General features: G+C 36.5%; 1 protein-coding gene across 9 annotated transcripts in view; it reads left to right on the top strand.

The window, feature by feature from the left end:
- MECOM (MDS1 and EVI1 complex locus) overlaps positions 1-17,506 on the top strand; it is a 551,819-nt gene that overhangs the window by 488,559 nt on the left and 45,754 nt on the right. For 7 of the 9 annotated variants that reach the window (XM_036017648.1, XM_036017645.1, XM_028504501.2 and 4 more), the window contains exons 3-4: positions 4,811-4,945; positions 16,744-16,846. In XM_036017648.1, coding sequence (XP_035873541.1) covers positions 4,811-4,945; positions 16,744-16,846 — 238 coding nt within the window. Of the gene's footprint in view, positions 1-1,028; positions 1,984-2,122; positions 2,226-4,810; positions 4,946-16,743; positions 16,847-17,506 lie in introns of those variants that run through there. The other 2 variants (XM_036017649.1, XM_036017650.1) reach the window with 2 other exon arrangements.

Below are 17,506 nucleotides of genomic sequence, written 5' to 3'. Positions count from 1 at the left end.
AGATTTACTAGATTTACATATCTATGTGCACTTGGAGAAAATAAAAAGACCTGGCCCCCTTTGCAGATAAAGTTTAACATAAGCGCTTTCCATCCCCTCTCCTTCCACCCCTCCCCTGCCAGAGTCGCTTGACTTCTTTACTTTGCTTAACTTTCCATTGTTGAACTGAGAAGTTGGATTTTGTCCATTTGTTTTTATGAATGGAGATTTGTGATAAAAAGCGTTATTTCCATTTAACCGACGGGCTTTACTTAATTTTGCAAGGTTGGCTAAAGTAAATCCACAGACCCTTTTATTTTGCCAAACATTCCCTATATTCTTTCGACCAGTGCAGTTTCTGAAATGTGTTGATAAAAATTGACCATATATATTAGAAATTTATTAATCACCGGATCACCAAAAGTAGCAATTAGAATGTTAAAAGTTTAAAAATAATGAGTTGTCAAATTGCTTAATTTCATTTCTCGGCGTTCGTGGTGTTTTAAATTAGTGTATCAAAGAATATGGCAAAAACTCACCAAATAATCGTCAATCTCTATAAGTCTATAATATGTCATTTGGGCAGATTATATGTGAATAATATTTCAGATTTTTAAATTCATCCTAAGAAAAACATGGTTTGAAAAGAGTGGCATGCTCTTCTGCTGACCTAACTATAATAATAAAGGAAATAAATTAGTACGAATTTCAATAATATAAAAAGGTGCTTAGAAAACTGTAAATGTACATGTCAACTTTTCTCTCTTAGGGAGCTGTTTTCTGAAAATTTCTAAACTAATTTTGTTTAGCTTGAGTGGGCGTCCTTTTTACCCGAAACCTCATCTTTGCTCCTCCAGCGCCCCACCCCCAGCCTCCGAGCACACACCCTCACAGTCCCGAAAGCACTTCACCCCATCACTCCCATCCCCCATCCCTCCAACACACACACACACACACACACACACACACACACACACACACACACACACACACACTCACTCTTACACTTGTGCTTTCAGGACATTGAAACAGAGGATATTTCCCTGGGGAAAGAAATCCTGCCTTGGGAGATTGGCGAGATCTCCCCATTGGTTGTTTACCCAGAGAAATCTACATGTTTAAGGGGAATGGTGCATCCATAATCAGTCTGTCCCTATAGGACTTAGGTCTTGGCGACCTTTTTGTGACCTCTCCCGCCAGAGGAGGCTGCTGTCACTTTAAAAATTACTGAAAGAGGAGCTCGTCTGGCTTCCGATCACTCTGGGCGGCGGGAGATAGCTCCCTTTCTCCCTCGCCCCGGGTTCTTTCTGGATGGCCGAGCAGATCCTCTTTAAAGAGACAGTTCATGAAACAGAAACCCAGCGGCTGAGCTTGGAGTTGCGAAAGGGGACGATCCCGTGAGGGTCTAGGACGGGGAAGGAGCTGCGGAGGATCTAAAAGGGGGCCAGAGCTCCCCTTGCCTCCCCAGGCCCCCCACCTTTTCAAACTCTCCTCCTCCTGCCGGTTCCCCCCTCCCCACCTTTGGAACTGAGGGAGAGAAGTGGAAGAAGTTTTAGTGGGTTTCAGATAACTTTCATTACACATCGGGCTGATAAGAGCAAGAGAAAGTGAGAAAAGAGGGAGGTGATGTGAACCAGAAGGAATAGCTCCGAGCTCTTTTAGGAAGGGGGAAAAAGCCAAAACTCCCCAAACCCGGGTCACTCAGAAGAGAGGAGACTGCTTTTCTGGTTTCAAAAATACACTGTTGGCGGACAATAAATCTGAAACGCGTGGTCCTGGCGAGATCCTAGAAACGGACAAAGTTATCAGAAACCCTTTCGGAAATCGAGACTCGAGGCTTTTTTTTTTTTTTTTTTTTTTTTTAACCTCTTGAAATGTGGCTCGGGATCATTTGAAAGGATTGTCGTGCAGGAAAACTGGGGGCTGCTGATTATTTTATTTTGTTTGTTTTAATTCTTCTGTGATTGCCTTTTATTGCTGAGTTGAGGCCATAGAAATCTTAAGGTAAGAGAACTCACTTAAAAAAAAAGTGTTGGCGATGTGCATAGTTTGTAACTTCGGACAGTTTCCTGCCTTGGCACCCCTTCTCCCGGGCGCCCCCCGCCCCCCAGCCTTCTTTTCCTACTTGCCCGCAGTCTCGCGGAGCCCTGCTGCTTATCTACGCTGCCGGGACTGGCGATTTCCTTGTTCCTCCTGTGGAACGGTGCGGTCTGGACGCGTCTCCGGGGTGGGTCGTCCGGCCTTCGGTGGGTCTCTCTGCCGGCTGTCGGCCTCTTTTCCTCGCGTTCTTCTCCTGTTTCCCCTCCCTCCGTGTGTCTGTCCGTCGGTATCTGGGACGCAGAAGGTGGGGTTGCCAAAATCTGAATTCCTGGCACCGGCCACGCGACTTTGGAGCGGCTTTCGGCCGAGTTCCACCTTGCCAAGTAACAGCTTTGCTGTCCAACGTCGTGTGCTGCTTCGCGAGAAAGTCACATTCGGACCCTTTGGCTAGATTGTGGGTTTTTTTTTTTTTTTTCTTCTTTTGCTGTTGGGTTTTTTTTTTTTTTTTTTTTTTGAAAGGGCCTTTCTCTAAAGTCCACCTAAAGGGAATTCTTTCTTTTTTTTTTTAAGCTATCTCTGGAACTTGGAAGCTTTTAAAAACACAGGAGTGTGTTAGGTGAAATGACGGAAGATGTGCTATTACTTTATTTTATTCGAGATTTCTGAGACGATTAAGACATTGGGGAGACAAATGCAGTTCTGCTAGCAAATCAAAAGTAAATAATTCACCCAGGGGGGATACGTTTCTGGAAAAAGTTAAGCTTTTGTCTTGGGGCAAGAATATTGAGGGTAAGAAAGTTAATATGTTGGTGAAATATTTGAATAATCATGTAACATATATATGAAAAGACATTCTTTGGAAATGAACCTGTTTTTAAATTAATTTCACTGTTGACAGTGGCAATGGCAATAATGTTAACACGGAATAAAATTACACCTAGAATTTTTATGTGTAGTATGTGCAATACTCAACTCCCTTCCCCCGCAAAAGGGAATACTGGAAAACTAAGGGGATAGATGATTCTTGACTTTGAAATTAACAAGTTTTCCATGTCTTCTACAAATATGAAATGGAACTGGTGTTGCATTTCACTGACTTCACCCTATTTCCTTCATTAAATATTTCTCTAGTATGTCAGTAGAGCTGCTTTTTTTTTTGCTAGTCAAGAAAACAAACAACAAAAGATCTACTAGAAACCAAACAAACCAAAAACCAAACCAAACAACAACCAAACTTCTTACTATTTTAAAAATGTGTATTACTACTGTTATTTATGGTCCTTCTAGAAATCTGAGGAGGAGGGAATCTCAAGTTGCCACTTGAGTTACTCAGCATTGAGAGTTGAAGAAAAACAACTTAAAGTTTGTAATGTTATAATAGGAAATTGTTAAAAATCTGTCCTTACTAGAGAGAGTGTTCCATGTGGACGTTTTGCTGTTTTTAGTGTGATGAAGCGTCTTTGGAAAAGACTTGCTGAGGTGTGCGTGTGTGTATAGCAATTATTATCCCTATCTTCTGTTCCGATTTTTCTTTTATAAATTGTGGGACTACTTATTGCCCTTTAATTGCCTCATGGCCAAAGGCTTATTCATAATGCCTCTTGACTAGAGCCCTCAGAGCACTGGGCTTCTTCTTGAAGTTTGTGGTGAGTTAATGACTTGAATCTGCAACTGGGTGATTACCTGAATTCTATGCAAAATTGCTTTTAGTCTGTATATCCAAGAGTTTGGTTTTAACGTTTATGTAGGTATAGATACAGCAGAGTACTGTGGGGATTATTTAATTCATTAATTTTTGTTCTAGACTGTATTGTTTAGTCTCTGATAGGAAACTTCCTCAAGTTTGCATTAACTGATTGACATGAGAATTACCAGCCTTTCTAGTTATTCACCATCAGGTCAACAACTCTGCAACTTTAAACATTATTGCTGCTAGTGAATCAGAATAGTTTCATTTAAGTATGCAAAACCTTAAAAATGGATGTTTCCCATTTCACTTTTTGTTTAATAGGTGTCCTAAGTAATGCTTAGTATTTAGGCTGAATGTAAAAATCTTGTGAAAAATAACCGTACACAACCATGTATAATGATGACAATTTACTACAATATTCTTATATATTTTTTACTTGTTCACAAGCCAGCTTTGTTATTTTGCTTACTAAAGGTAAAACTGAAATATGCATTGACATGTGTTAACTAAAACATTAAGTTGCCATATTTTGCATGAGTGTTTACCAATCATTTGCTTTCATTTGCTTTTCTTTAGTTTGGTCAGATGCATCTATGATTCAAGTCTTACTACTTTCTTCAATTAAGGATGTGATTTCATGGTAGTGAAATGAAAACTGAAAATGAATTTAATAATATTTAGATTAAAGTTTTTAAATTGAATTCATTTAATGTCAAAACGTGAAAGTGCATGGAAGACTATCTGAACCTAAAATATTGACTTAGTTTAGAAATACTATATTAATGTACACTGTTCAATGATATTTTTTGTAAAATCACATTGGGTAAAATTAAGTCAATAGCATTCATTCATGCATAACAAGGAAACAAGCATTTTAAAAAACTAATTAATGTTTCTGTAATAATTCACCATTGCTTCATTCCTTTAAAAAACAGTACTTTGCCACTTTTAAGATAATGTTCCTCCTTATTAATATTCATGCTGACTTTTTTAAAGATTAAAAGGAGGAATATACATTTGAATAAAATACTTTCAAGTAGTTAACCATTTTAATGAATGAACTGAGGTAGAAATTGATTGTTCTCATCTTCTTCCTTTTAGATCTTAGATGAGTTTTGCAATGTGAAGTTCTGCATAGATGCTAGTGAACCAGATGTAGGAAGCTGGCTCAAGTACATCAGGTTCGCTGGCTGTTATGATCAGCACAACCTCGTTGCATGCCAGATAAATGATCAGGTATGTTGTAAAGATTTTCTTGTCTTTCTCTGAGAACACTAAAGTATCAGTGAAGCCTGAAGAATAAAAATAACAGTGAGCTGCAATAGACCCTTGTGGCCTGTTTGCTGATATGGTGAAAGGTAATGCACAAATATAAGTAAGATGCAGAATAAAGTCATTTTCAGTATTATTTTCTTTTACTACTACTTTTTTTAGGTAGTTAATTCACTTTGTACCATAAACTTCATAAATACTCTCATTTTCTGAGTGTGATCGAATGATTTGAAAACTGAATACTAATTGTTGCTAGCTGTTCTTTACCTTTTATTCTTTACCATTATAACAGGGAGACATTCATAGAAAGTACTGAGCTAATCAAGAACACTTTGTGAATTTATGCAGAAATTGGAAGTGATATACTTGAAATATTATATAGATTTATTAGAAATGGTAGGTAGATATATCTGTATGATCTATGTGTGAAATTATCTGCTTGTGCATTTATATTGATTTGCCTAATTATAAGTGAGAAACACTTTTAGATTAATCAAAGCACTCTTTTTAAAACTATCACTGCTGGAAATTACTTTATAGAGGCCCATACAGTGATCTTAACTTTAATAATAATAACTGTGAAATAAGATCATGAAAATATCATAAAACATATTTTGCACTCAATAAAGTTAGGTTATGAATCTTGTAACTGAGTATGACAATACCTAAAACAACAAGAAGTTCAGCCTGTTAATTTTTGTTTTATAAACATTTTTCAGTTAGAATTTAATTATGTTATCATTATTTATAACTTTTAACCCAATGATTACCTAAATCAAATTATGTTTTAAAGACCACTTTGAAATAGTTGCTTGGGAAATCTACTATGAAGATCACCACCAAGAAAAAGAAAAGTTTAAATTAAATGTTTTCAATTGAAAGCTGTTAAGTAATACTAATGTCATATAGTCTAAGAATCTATTTCAGTCATCTTTATGAGATTATTCTTTGGCATTTTCCCAGCCATCAGATAATTTTTACTGACTACACTGTATAAGAGGTAGTAAATTGTAAAATTAGGTTTAAATGGGAATCATTTAAAAATCTTCAACATATATCAAAAATAATGAACTAATCAATTGTTCTTTTCCCTTTGCCATAAGAAAATAAGAGGCATTATTGACAAAGGAAAATATTATTAAATTAGCTATTGATTGTGAGCAGAAAATATCCCAAGTCTGTCATATGAGTTACTGTCACCACCAACAGCAAACATTTTTGAGCACCCACTATTTGTGGGTGTGGGAGATACATAGGTGTTGCACATGAGTCAACTGTTTGTGTTATGTCTCCTAAGAAAGGAACTGAAGGAGCTCAAAAGGCAGCTGTAAGATGAAATAATATAATTATATCATAATAGTGATTTGCCATCCATCTATACGGACAGTAGGAGCTATTTCCGTAGACAGAGAAAACTGTTGCAGGATCACCGAAAAGGTGGTTGAAGAATCAAACTTGTGCCCAATTCATTTTTCATTTATTATTTATGTGTCTAAAATTTTATAACAAATATACTCTTGTTATTGGGAATCTTGACTGCATGAAAAAGGGAAACTATTTGGCTCTTTCTAACTCTGAATTAGATTGCTTTTTAGAGTAGGCATTTATAATTTTCACATAGTTACTTTTGAGGTAAACATTGTAAAATCATTGCTTTCAAAAGAAAATATGCAGGTTTCATACTTTAGTAAATAGAATGTTTACTCTTTTGAGCTGAAGAACCAGGGAAAATGGTTAATCAGGAAAAACATAAAAGGCCAATATTAGACACATACCTATTATGTAAGTACTCATTTTAAACTTATGTGTTATGCTGACAGATACATAAGATGGTAACAGAGTGTATATCAGATAACATAATAGTGAAATTGACATTACATGGTCAAGTAAATTCACCCATAAAAAACAAGAGAAAAGTCAGAGGTAAAAGTCAGATTCGTGTGACAGGCATATAGACATGCAATCACCTTCAGCTCAGTTGACAAGACAAAAGAGAACAGACACCCAAATAGTGTATGCATATATTATAAACGGATCCAACTATAAGCTTGTATGGGTATTTCTTAAAAGCCAATTAAGACGAGTAATTCCAGACAGCTTTGAAATGTGAATGTTGGGCTAGGTACAATGATAAAAGAGCTGACTAAAGAGATTCTCTGGGTCTATTTTTTTGCTCTCTTTCCCACGAGGAATAGGACCTGCCAAATGGTGAATAAGCACAACTCATCACGTAAGGGACACCTCTATCGTGTGAGATATTATTTAATATCCAAAGGTAAAGAAAGACCCTGGATCAGGAGTAATTATTAAACATGAACAATATCAACCCACCTGCATGACAGGAAAGCAGACGAAGCACTCTACAAGAAATTGTAAAAAGTGTTTCTCTTGCTCTGATTCTTAGGTAGAATTCAAATTTGTAAAATGGATTTTAACAACACGACTGTGAGAAGGAAGAATTTCGGTGAACCTTTCAACTGCAGTCTAACCATTGTAATAATTAGGCTATCTATAAAAGATGGAAAGCGAGGATCCAGAACAAAACAAGAGGATGTAAATTAGAGTTTACTTTGCAAAGATATACAGATTTTAACAAATTCCAACATTAACGATCAAGTTGAATCAGTTTAGGTCGGTTATTCCATCAAAATTAGAAAAAATAGCTATAAAAATAATGTGGAGGAGCTCTTCAAAAGAGAATAAATGTGTTTGTTAAGGTGATAATACAGTTTTGTAATAGTGGGACAGTCGAAACGTGTACTGGATAAAACTCATATTTGAATTGTTTGGGGGTAGAGAAGTACTTAGAAACAGCATGGATTTTGATTTTCAAGTAAAGTTGATAAAAAACGTAATCTGTTTTGTATCATAAAAACAAAGGCCATTCAATTAACATTTTTCTAATACCTCTCTACAAGATTTTGTTAGAGGGGAGTTTTCTGAGTTAAAATTTTCCAGTAGACTCCTGTGAGTTATTTTATTTCACATTTTTTTCAAACCAAAATTAGCTTTGTGGAAGTTTTCTTTTCTTGACAATACTGCCTAGAAAGACTAATTATTGTTTTTAGATCTCTTTCATTTCATGTTTTTAAAATTGCTGCAGTGATGTTTTTAGAGATAGGAATTCTGAAAATACTGGCCTAACTGCTAGACCATAATTTCAAAGTAGCTTCAGCTCCTGACTGATATCTGAAAGTATTGTATTAACTATAATAATTTATCTTTGTAACAGAGGGCCACACCAAAGATACTAGTAAATTAAGTCTGCAGTCACACTCAAGTCATAAAATAGCAGATGCATTTAAAAACACTTTTATCCTTGAAGTCCTAATGAATTTTTCCCTTATTCCTTAAAGTGTCTCTACAGTGCTAATAACTATACTGCTTGTTGCACAGTGGCTAGCTGGAAATTTATACTGAAATGGACCATGCTTCCATATTTTTACACGTAACAATCTGAAATTGTCCCTGGTTGCTTTCAGGAGCAAGAGCTGGCAGTGAAAGGTAGGCAGGGCAAGAGCAAAGGCAGAGAGTTGGATGACGAAAGCGGTTTCCAGGATAGGTCTTCAGGAGGACCAAAGGTGCAGAAAAGGCTGGAAAGTGGTTTATTAATTATTCAGAGATTTTATTTACATCTGGAAGTGCCCATGTGTTAAAGGTGAAGTAGGCTAAACATCTAGATGATTCACTGAGGTATTTTTTTTCCTGAATATTTTGATGTCCTTTCCTTAGATGTCTTGTAGATAGCTTACTTTTACCAAACATTTTGAGGGGTGGATGTAGCACATTGCTTTAGATTTGGTGTCACCCTGCTCCTGTCTCTCTCTCCATTCTTTGATGAGTTTCCTCATACCTTCATGTTTCTATACCCTTCCCCTAAATCGAAGGCAAGGTGACCCTTGGACTCCCTGTCCATCTCAAACAATGCCAGTTCTCATTTACGATACATTCCTAAGTTTTGTGTACTTATGGAATAGCTCTCTTGATAGAAGTTTTCCTTTAATACTTCTTCATGAAACCAAATTGGTTGTAATCAGACAGATCACTTACAATTCATTTAAGTTGACTTTTTAGACTGAAACAAGACCTGCCTTTCCACTCGTGATAATTGGAATGACCTGGGTGTGTGCTCTGGGGTAACATTTTCTATATGTGTATGTATTCTGCATCATGGGAAGGAACATGATTTCATTCAAACTCCTGGCCTGCCCTAACATGGTCTACAAGTGGAATAAAGTTCTCAGAAACCCAAGACATTATTAATCTTGTCATTTACACAAGGTGATAAGTCCTTTCATTTTTAAATGGGCCCTTGACAGTTGGCATTTAGTAAGTTGAATAAAAGAAGCCTGCTTTTCACTCTGAATAGAAAGAAATGTGTTGATAAGAGACTATCTTAATGCCTGATATATATTTTGAAGAAACAGGATATAGAAGAGCGAGTGCCCCTCAGAGAATGCCAGGTTGGAATTCACGTAGGAGGTTCTGCCAGCTCTCCTGTGGTTAATGAACAGCAGCAAGGTTCTATGGTGTTTTCAGTTGGGACAGGCATTGTTCTCGTTTGTGCTTTACCTTATAAAGTTTTAACTGCTTCCAGGACGATCCTGGCTGAATTGGCACACCCGCTTTCGCTCTCCTTCAGGCCACGTCAGTGGTTGTATCGGAGGGCTGTGACACTAGAGTCATACTGTTATTGCAGGCCTATTATGGGCTCAATTATCAAGTTATTTTCTTTGGCTTTTCACTGAGAAAAAAATATTTTTCTGCATCATTCAATTAATGCAATTTATGCAAAAAAGAAGGGAATACAAGCCATGTAAAAAGTAAAATGTAATTTGTTAGCTTTTTCCACTTCAAAAAATAGATACACACACACACACACACACAATGTTTGCATAGACTGTCAGGTAATTTGTTAATGTGCTCTTCCTTTACAAGGATTTCTGTCCACATTTTCAATGACCTCTTTTGATGTCAAAATTATTATTGGCTTTGGGCATTTTCTTTGCTTTGCTTTTAAGTCAAGTTCCACTTTTATACCAAAGTTATGCTCTGCTGTTTTAAGATGAATGCCAGCTGGCCATACCCAGGGACTGGCTTTGTGAACGATGCCCAAGCTGACTTTGGGGGGATGTTGTTTGGCTGATAATTTACTTCTTTCACTCGAAGATGGAACTGTCTGACATACTTTGCCATTTGATATTTACATGATAAAACAAACGGCACTCCTCCCCTCCTCACCAAAAGTTTCCCTAATGTAATAATGCCCAGGACACTGCATTGCCATAATACTGCACAGACTAGGAATGTTACTAAGATTCTCAGGCCACATAAATGGAAAGTATGATAACCTAAAATATTCTGTGCACATTTTAACTACTGGTAATTAGTGTTTGCACAGTATACACCACCATTCATTCGGGAAGATCTCAAAGCCTCACACCCATACTAGACTTCAGCTACTTCTGGAATGGTGCCAAAAAACCGTCCTCAGAATGCACTACAAGCCATCAAGGAGGAAAACGTGCTGGTCAAGGACACAAGGAACACCTCCAGCCCCGTAAAAAACCCAAAGATGATTTTTTAGCTTCCTTACCATATGATGATGGGACTCTTCCCAAATGTTTTGAAACCATCCAGAATGACCAGTTTCTCAGAAAGGGAAATAAAATGGCCACATTAAAGACAGGTGGCTAAGGATATTTCCTGTGAAGTCTGTAGAGAGATCCTTAGAGGTTACTTAAAGGGACCACTTGCATGGCTTTCAGGCTGGCTACACTGTAGGCTCCAGGTATAATAAAGGACCATTATCACTTGCCCTATTTATGCAAACTGGGACCAACAGTCAGTTCTCTCTGTTATATTTCATCTAATAAATTATACTAGGCTTTCTCTTCATGTTATTAATAAAGAGCTGAAAATGTGCGGGGAAAACTTCTCCATGAATGTTTTTGTCCTGAAAGCAACCAGTGGCTACACATTTTTCATTTTGGAAGCAGTTAATATCTGGTATTTCCCAGTTTAGATTGTCACTCTAAAGAAAAGTATACGATAGCATCTCTTTGGAGAAACTAAGGATACTAAGGATGGTTTGCTTTGATGAAGCTTGGACATGATAAAGCTCCCATTCTGTTGGACAACTATCTTTACATTCTGTCATCAATCTCTCTGTCTGCTGAAGACACTTCTTGTTATCTCTTACTAATTAGGCTCAGAATATATAATAGGGTCTTTCTTCTAGAGGCTAAAAAGTTGACATCACATCTGCCCTTCGGAATTGGGTTTTCCCACATTGCTATGGGCACATCAGGGCTCCAGACTGTGTTTCCCAAAGCCAGAGTATGGGCGCACATTTTCTCGGTAGAGTTGGTGGTACCTCTCTGCAGCACCAAGACTGACAGATGTGTTCATATCAAATGTTGACTTTGTTCATATATGCAAACTGTCACCTACCTCCCCTCCCACCTGACCTCCAAATGTTAAAGTTCCATTCAGTTTTTCCTAGTCTTCTGACTGGTAATTTTAGTCAAGTTACAGAACATAAAGCAGTCAGGCTGAATGTTGGGAGCTGAAAGAGGAAGGAGTGAACTGTCATCTTAAAAGTGGGAAGATAGCAATAGTCTGAAAAAGTTGTCTCTCAGTCCAGATTTTGCAGGGAGTACATTTCTCTATTATTTCAATTATTACAACTTCCTGAATAGGTGGAAGGTCATTCATAATTCACACTTCTGTCATTTTTAGACATGCCAAATGCAGTCTATTAAGCATAAATAAAACTTCCAGTGCTTGACCAGAAAAAATAAACAGGGATTTGTAACAATGAAGCCTTGTTCATCTTTGTAAAAGTAGATGATGTGTTTTCTGTCTTTCTTGTTTTCCCTCTTGTGCACTGAATTTTTCTTCTGTCTCAATAGTACAAACATAATACGTTAAATCAATCCAAGCATAGCAAACTGGACAGAAGGCGGGTCTGAGAGATCCTAGATTTTTCTATTTATAGGATAATCAACATGAAACCACATTATTACCATTTATAAATACAAATGATAGCGTCATCAATCTGATGGAGGATCACATTGAACACAGTCCCTGACAATATAAAGCAAAGTCTGAAAGACTTTTATAGCCTGTTAACTGTCCTATCAGAATGCTTATAAGTGTACGTCCTCTCCTTAGTGGCTATCCCCTTGCACTTAAAAATAACAAAAGAAAATGGAAATTCAATAAAATATGTTTAACTCTGATTTCAGCTACATATAATATATAATTACATATAACTTACATGATATATAATCAGAATCCATTATGTGCCATTAAACACTCAATTATACTAATATATAAAATATGAGGTTGCTAATATTTTATGCAAATTTAAAATTTCCCAGGACATGTAGTTTGGCACATTTACATGTCACATAGGAAATATCCAAGCACATGTATACTAACATGTAACATTGTATGAAAATACACCTTTTGGAAGTCTGGAAGTTGCTAAACCACATTTTCTTCACCACTGCTTCTTATCTCTAGCTTAGCCTAATGAATACTAACTGAATTGATACTCTTTTGGCATTTGAAACTGGTTTCAAGTTGAATTGAAATAAATTAAGTACAATAATTATATTCAGAGAAATTCCTATACGTGTTAATAATTTTATACTTATGCCTGAGTTTGTGACTCTTACCAGTAGTAAAAGTGAACAGTTTTAAAGGATTTCTAGTTTTATTTTCCAATGTCTGAATGACTTAGAATTTCAAAAATAGTAAAAAATTTCACTGGTATGCTATATTAGCAAAATTTTTTTAAAAAGTACAAAAAAATCTATTAAAACATTTGCTATAAATATTTATTCTTATAAATTCAGGTATGCAGAGATACAGATATAATATCTATACTTAAATAAAATTATAACTTTCTGTAAAATAAAAGGAGTCTAGCAAGACATTGGGGAAATTTTTTTCTGGGACAAAATGAAATGACCACCTCAACTTTCAAAAGTTTCAAATATATGGAGAGGTAGGCCACGTTCATAACTTGTGTTTCTGGAATTTGCTGTTAGCTACCAAAAAGAAAACTCTAGAGGAATCAAAATATTTTATCATGTCTAAAAATATTTAAAATATTTTGTCATGCCTTTTAAAAAATGGAATTCTTGTGTAATCCTATTATCTTACTTTAAAGCCCCATTCCTCTTACCTTTCACGATATATTAAGAGGAACTGAGATATTTCTTTTAATAGAACATTATGAGAGAGACACCAAAATAATAATAAATCAACAACCCGTTTGTAAGAATTCAAACTTTTTCTAAGTGTTTGAGACTTTTGAGCCCTTCATTATATACTTGAGTTGAATTCATCACAAAATCCCAGATCCAGGACATTTATATTTTGGATCCAGATAACTTTTTCCATAAAACCCCCTGATGGGGAAGGAGACCTGTTAACTCCTTATGGAATTTCATGGAGGAATTGCTTTTCTTCCACTTCTCTCCAATACAAAAGCCAGAGAGATTATATTAGTAGTGTCTCTGCTTTTGGTACATAACTCAGAGGACTTACAATACCTAGGACCACAATGTAAGTGAGATTTTGAGACTATACTGATTTTAAAGACATTATGATTCATTTTTATCAGCATGGTCGAGCATACTTACTATACAAACCTGCAGGAGAAGCCACACAAATCACTTATGTTTTTTGTTATATATTTATTTTCTGGAACACCTATTTCATGACAAACATAGATGTGTTATCTTATTTTTTGAATGGCTCAGTTTCTTCAAGATTACATTCCATCATTCCCCTACATAATTATTCTGAGGCAACAAATTATTATTATATTTTCTTTAAACTAGAACCTCTACTTCTCAAATGCCTGCTAGTGTATTATTGCTAAAATGTAAACTAACTTTATACATCTCTGGATCTGAGTATTCAAATTATACATTTGGGCCAGTGTAATTAAAGGGGCAAAAACATAATTTTACTAAAGTCTCTCTAAAATCCTAAGAGATGAGATGAGATATAATGAAGATATCAAGTGGTAGCAACACCTTGAAAAACACCACACTGGGTTTGTGAGGGTGTGGTAGATGGGACTTGGAGGCACATGCTTAGTGCTATATGAGGAAGGAGGCCTGGACTCTGCCCTCATTGAGTCTGGAGCGTGCCAGTTCTTTTCAAACCTCAGTTTCATGAGCACCATAAAAATTCACTTAAAATCGAAAAAGAACACCCTGAAGTTAAAACCCACTCTGCTTTTCTTTGCCTTTCATGGCCTGGAATGTCACCTTTTACCTCCAGTAAATAAAGCCAACATCAACACTCTTCCATGTCTTTTATTTTTTTTACGTGCTCAATATTCTTCACATGACAATCTGGACACTTAAAGGGAAATTACAGTAGTGATCTATGTCCCCACAAAGAGAATTGTCTTTATAATAGATAGTTATAATGTATCCATCATTTTCTTTTTTTTTCCTTGGGCTGTTCATACTGCATGGGGTAACTCTAAAGTGGAATTAAAAGAGACATGATTAATAGTGGGCCACAAAGAAATAATGCTGTCATAGTAGTTTCTTAAAATGATCTGGCATGTGTGCCTCAGAAGCATTCCCCAACAGAGACAACTGTGCTGTTTTACGGTCTTGCAGAGTATTGTCTCTTTAACCTCACTATTTCCGAGAAGCCACTGAAAAGTTCTAATATGTCACAATTCAAATGTCAACATGTTGTTGGAAAGGAAGCTAATAAGTTAAACCTTTGAGAGATGCCAAAAAAAAAAAAAAAAGAGGTGATTCAAACTGTTGAGAGAAGTCCATTGTTTTCTAAGGGGAAATAGAACTCCAGAATGAAACAGGGTGCTTAGCAGCATTTCACTGGAAGGTCTGGGGGGAAAGTGCATGCACACTAATTTCTTTTTAATCTGGTAGTTTTTTGAGCAGAACTATTTATCTCAGTGTACTTCAAAAGAAGGGAAAATGAGATTAAGTTTTAATAAGATGAAAAGTATAAATTTGCTGGGTTTTGTAGAAAGAGCACATAGCAAGGGTACTTCTGCTAAGATGGTATGGATTCTATTGATATAAAAACTCTTAGGTTATAGTATAACATATCATACAACATTAGATGTTTGACATTATTTTCTATAAACCAACTTCACAATGGGTAAGTTACTGTAGAATGAAAAAGATTTTATTTCAACAAGAAAGAAATTAAGCAGAAAATACCACTCATCGAATTATTATTTTTTTTAATTTGGCACAATTTTATACTGTGGTCTTTTTATAGAGAAATAAACAATTGGACTTTAGAGCCACCTACTGGAATAAAGAGGCACGTACTTACGTTTAACATCTGCTTCTCAAAAGATAAATAAATGCTACTAAAGTTATGCACATTTCTGTTGATCTTATAAGACATTAATTTACTAGACTTTTCTCAGTTTGAAATATCAGATGACCCTGTAAGAAACCATAGTTAGAGCAATTACATCTAAAAATAATCCTCATTTCTTAGTAGGGTGTACCAATTTGTGTTATGCGATTTTTCTCCCTCATCAGATTGAGATTGAGCAGAATTGAACCCCTGTTTTGTTGTTATCATTGTTGCTTCTGGGGTGTGTGTGTGAATGTAATTGGTCTCATTTTTCCAGTTAATTGTATAATTTCATTCTTTCTTCCATAACCTCTACCTGGTTACGGAATTGTTGTTTAATAAACAATTGTCCAATAAAATTAAAAACTAAACATTTTTATGATAAAATGAGTAAGCACCTTAAATATTTTTTATGATTAAATGCTTTTCCATTGAGATATAACTGATATATAGCATTATATTAGATTCAGCTGTGCAACATAATGATTGATTCTACATTTGTATGTGTCATGAATGAAATGCTTTTATAAATGAAAAAAATCCTGAAGTCTGGACAAGTAAATTGTTCAATGACTTGCCTAAGGTCACAGAGCTGGTTTGGGGAAAGGTGGGCAGCTCTTGGAAATTATAGGTCAGGGCTCTTTTCATACTTGCCCCACTGCTTTTTGGTCAGTCATTAATGGTTTTATTAATTCCTTCCTCTCCTCCACATTTTGCTGGAAAGTAAGGGAAATAAGCACCAGTAAATGAATCGATTGAAGGCATAATGCTGGCTTTCAAAGAGCGGGATCCGGGGCAAGGGCGTGAGGGCAGGTCCTCGTTGGTGAGAGAGGATTAAGTTTTAGAAAACAACATACTCTCCTTGCACGGTGTGCTCTACAGATCTTGCTGTCATAATTCTTTATGTCATGTCCTTCCAAATTCTTACCTTAAAAAATACCTTGTTGAGAAGGTGCTACTTCTGAGAGAGCACACGCTCAAGGGAGGTGATTGTGCCCCTGGCCACCTTTAGCTAGACTGTGGCTGGGTAATGCCAGACGCTTGGACTCTAAGCGTGTGTGTGGTTCACTCGAGAGTGAAGAATGCAGAGAAGGGGGAAGTCTTTGTTAAACATCACACCCAGTGCATGTGACATCAAGGCCTGCATTAAGAAAATTTGATTTGTGAAGCAGGATTTGGGAAAGATTTGTGAATTGGCATGGGAGCTACAGCTTTCCATTCATCACTGGAGGGCTAATTTGCAGTATATAAAATGGGAAGTCACACATCTTTGGGAGAAAAAGAAAAGGAATATTTTTGTTAAGGTATGAGAAAATGTACAGATAAGTTATTATTCACTTCTCTCTCTCTCTTCCCACCCACCCTCGTCTGGTCTGTTGAAGATATTTTATAGAGTAGTCGCAGACATCGCGCCGGGAGAGGAGCTCCTGCTGTTCATGAAGAGTGAAGACTACCCCCATGAAACCATGGCCCCGGACATCCACGGTTAGTCGTGCCCCCACCAGCTGGAGTGCCGTCCTCGTTTGGAGAGTGACGGAGCATCCAGAAGGGCCCAACATACTTGATGTTTGTTAGTTTTCCTGGCCATTTAATGTCAGTTTTAACACATTCCTTCTCTTGAAGTGGCTATTTTCTTGGTTTGACATACGGCTAATATCACTATGAAGCTAAAGTTGCCATAGGTCTTCCCTGAAATGGAGCTTAAAGGGAATTTTGAATATTTAGACTGAGACATCGCATCATTAAACCTTTTGTCAGTGCCTCAGGCTGTAGTAGGAGTCCTCTCACTGAGCAGTAGGTCATTCCAGAGAGCCTGGTTTTGAGTTTGTATATCTAGCAGATATTTCTCCCATCTAATGTTCTGTTACTGGGAAAAGTGTTTCTACCTGAGCAAAAATCCCAGCCAGTGGGACCATAGGGGAGAGGGTTGGGGTGATGGGGATTTGGGAGAAAAGTTGGGATGAGGAAATTTTAGAGCCAGAAAGATTTTTATTTGTCAGAGACCTATTCTAAGTCAAAGGAAGAGGCATTCAAAAAGAATTAAATTGACTGATGATGTATATTCAGAGAAGCTTAAGAAAAAAATTCTTCTTGTGTTGATTTGTATCATTGGGATGAGAATTTAATACTTTTTTTTCCCTTTCC

This window comes from Phyllostomus discolor, chromosome 2, assembly GCF_004126475.2.
Source record: "Phyllostomus discolor isolate MPI-MPIP mPhyDis1 chromosome 2, mPhyDis1.pri.v3, whole genome shotgun sequence".
NCBI classification, from domain to species: Eukaryota; Metazoa; Chordata; class Mammalia; order Chiroptera; family Phyllostomidae; genus Phyllostomus; species Phyllostomus discolor.
This window is presented reverse-complemented; position numbering and strand designations above follow the sequence as displayed.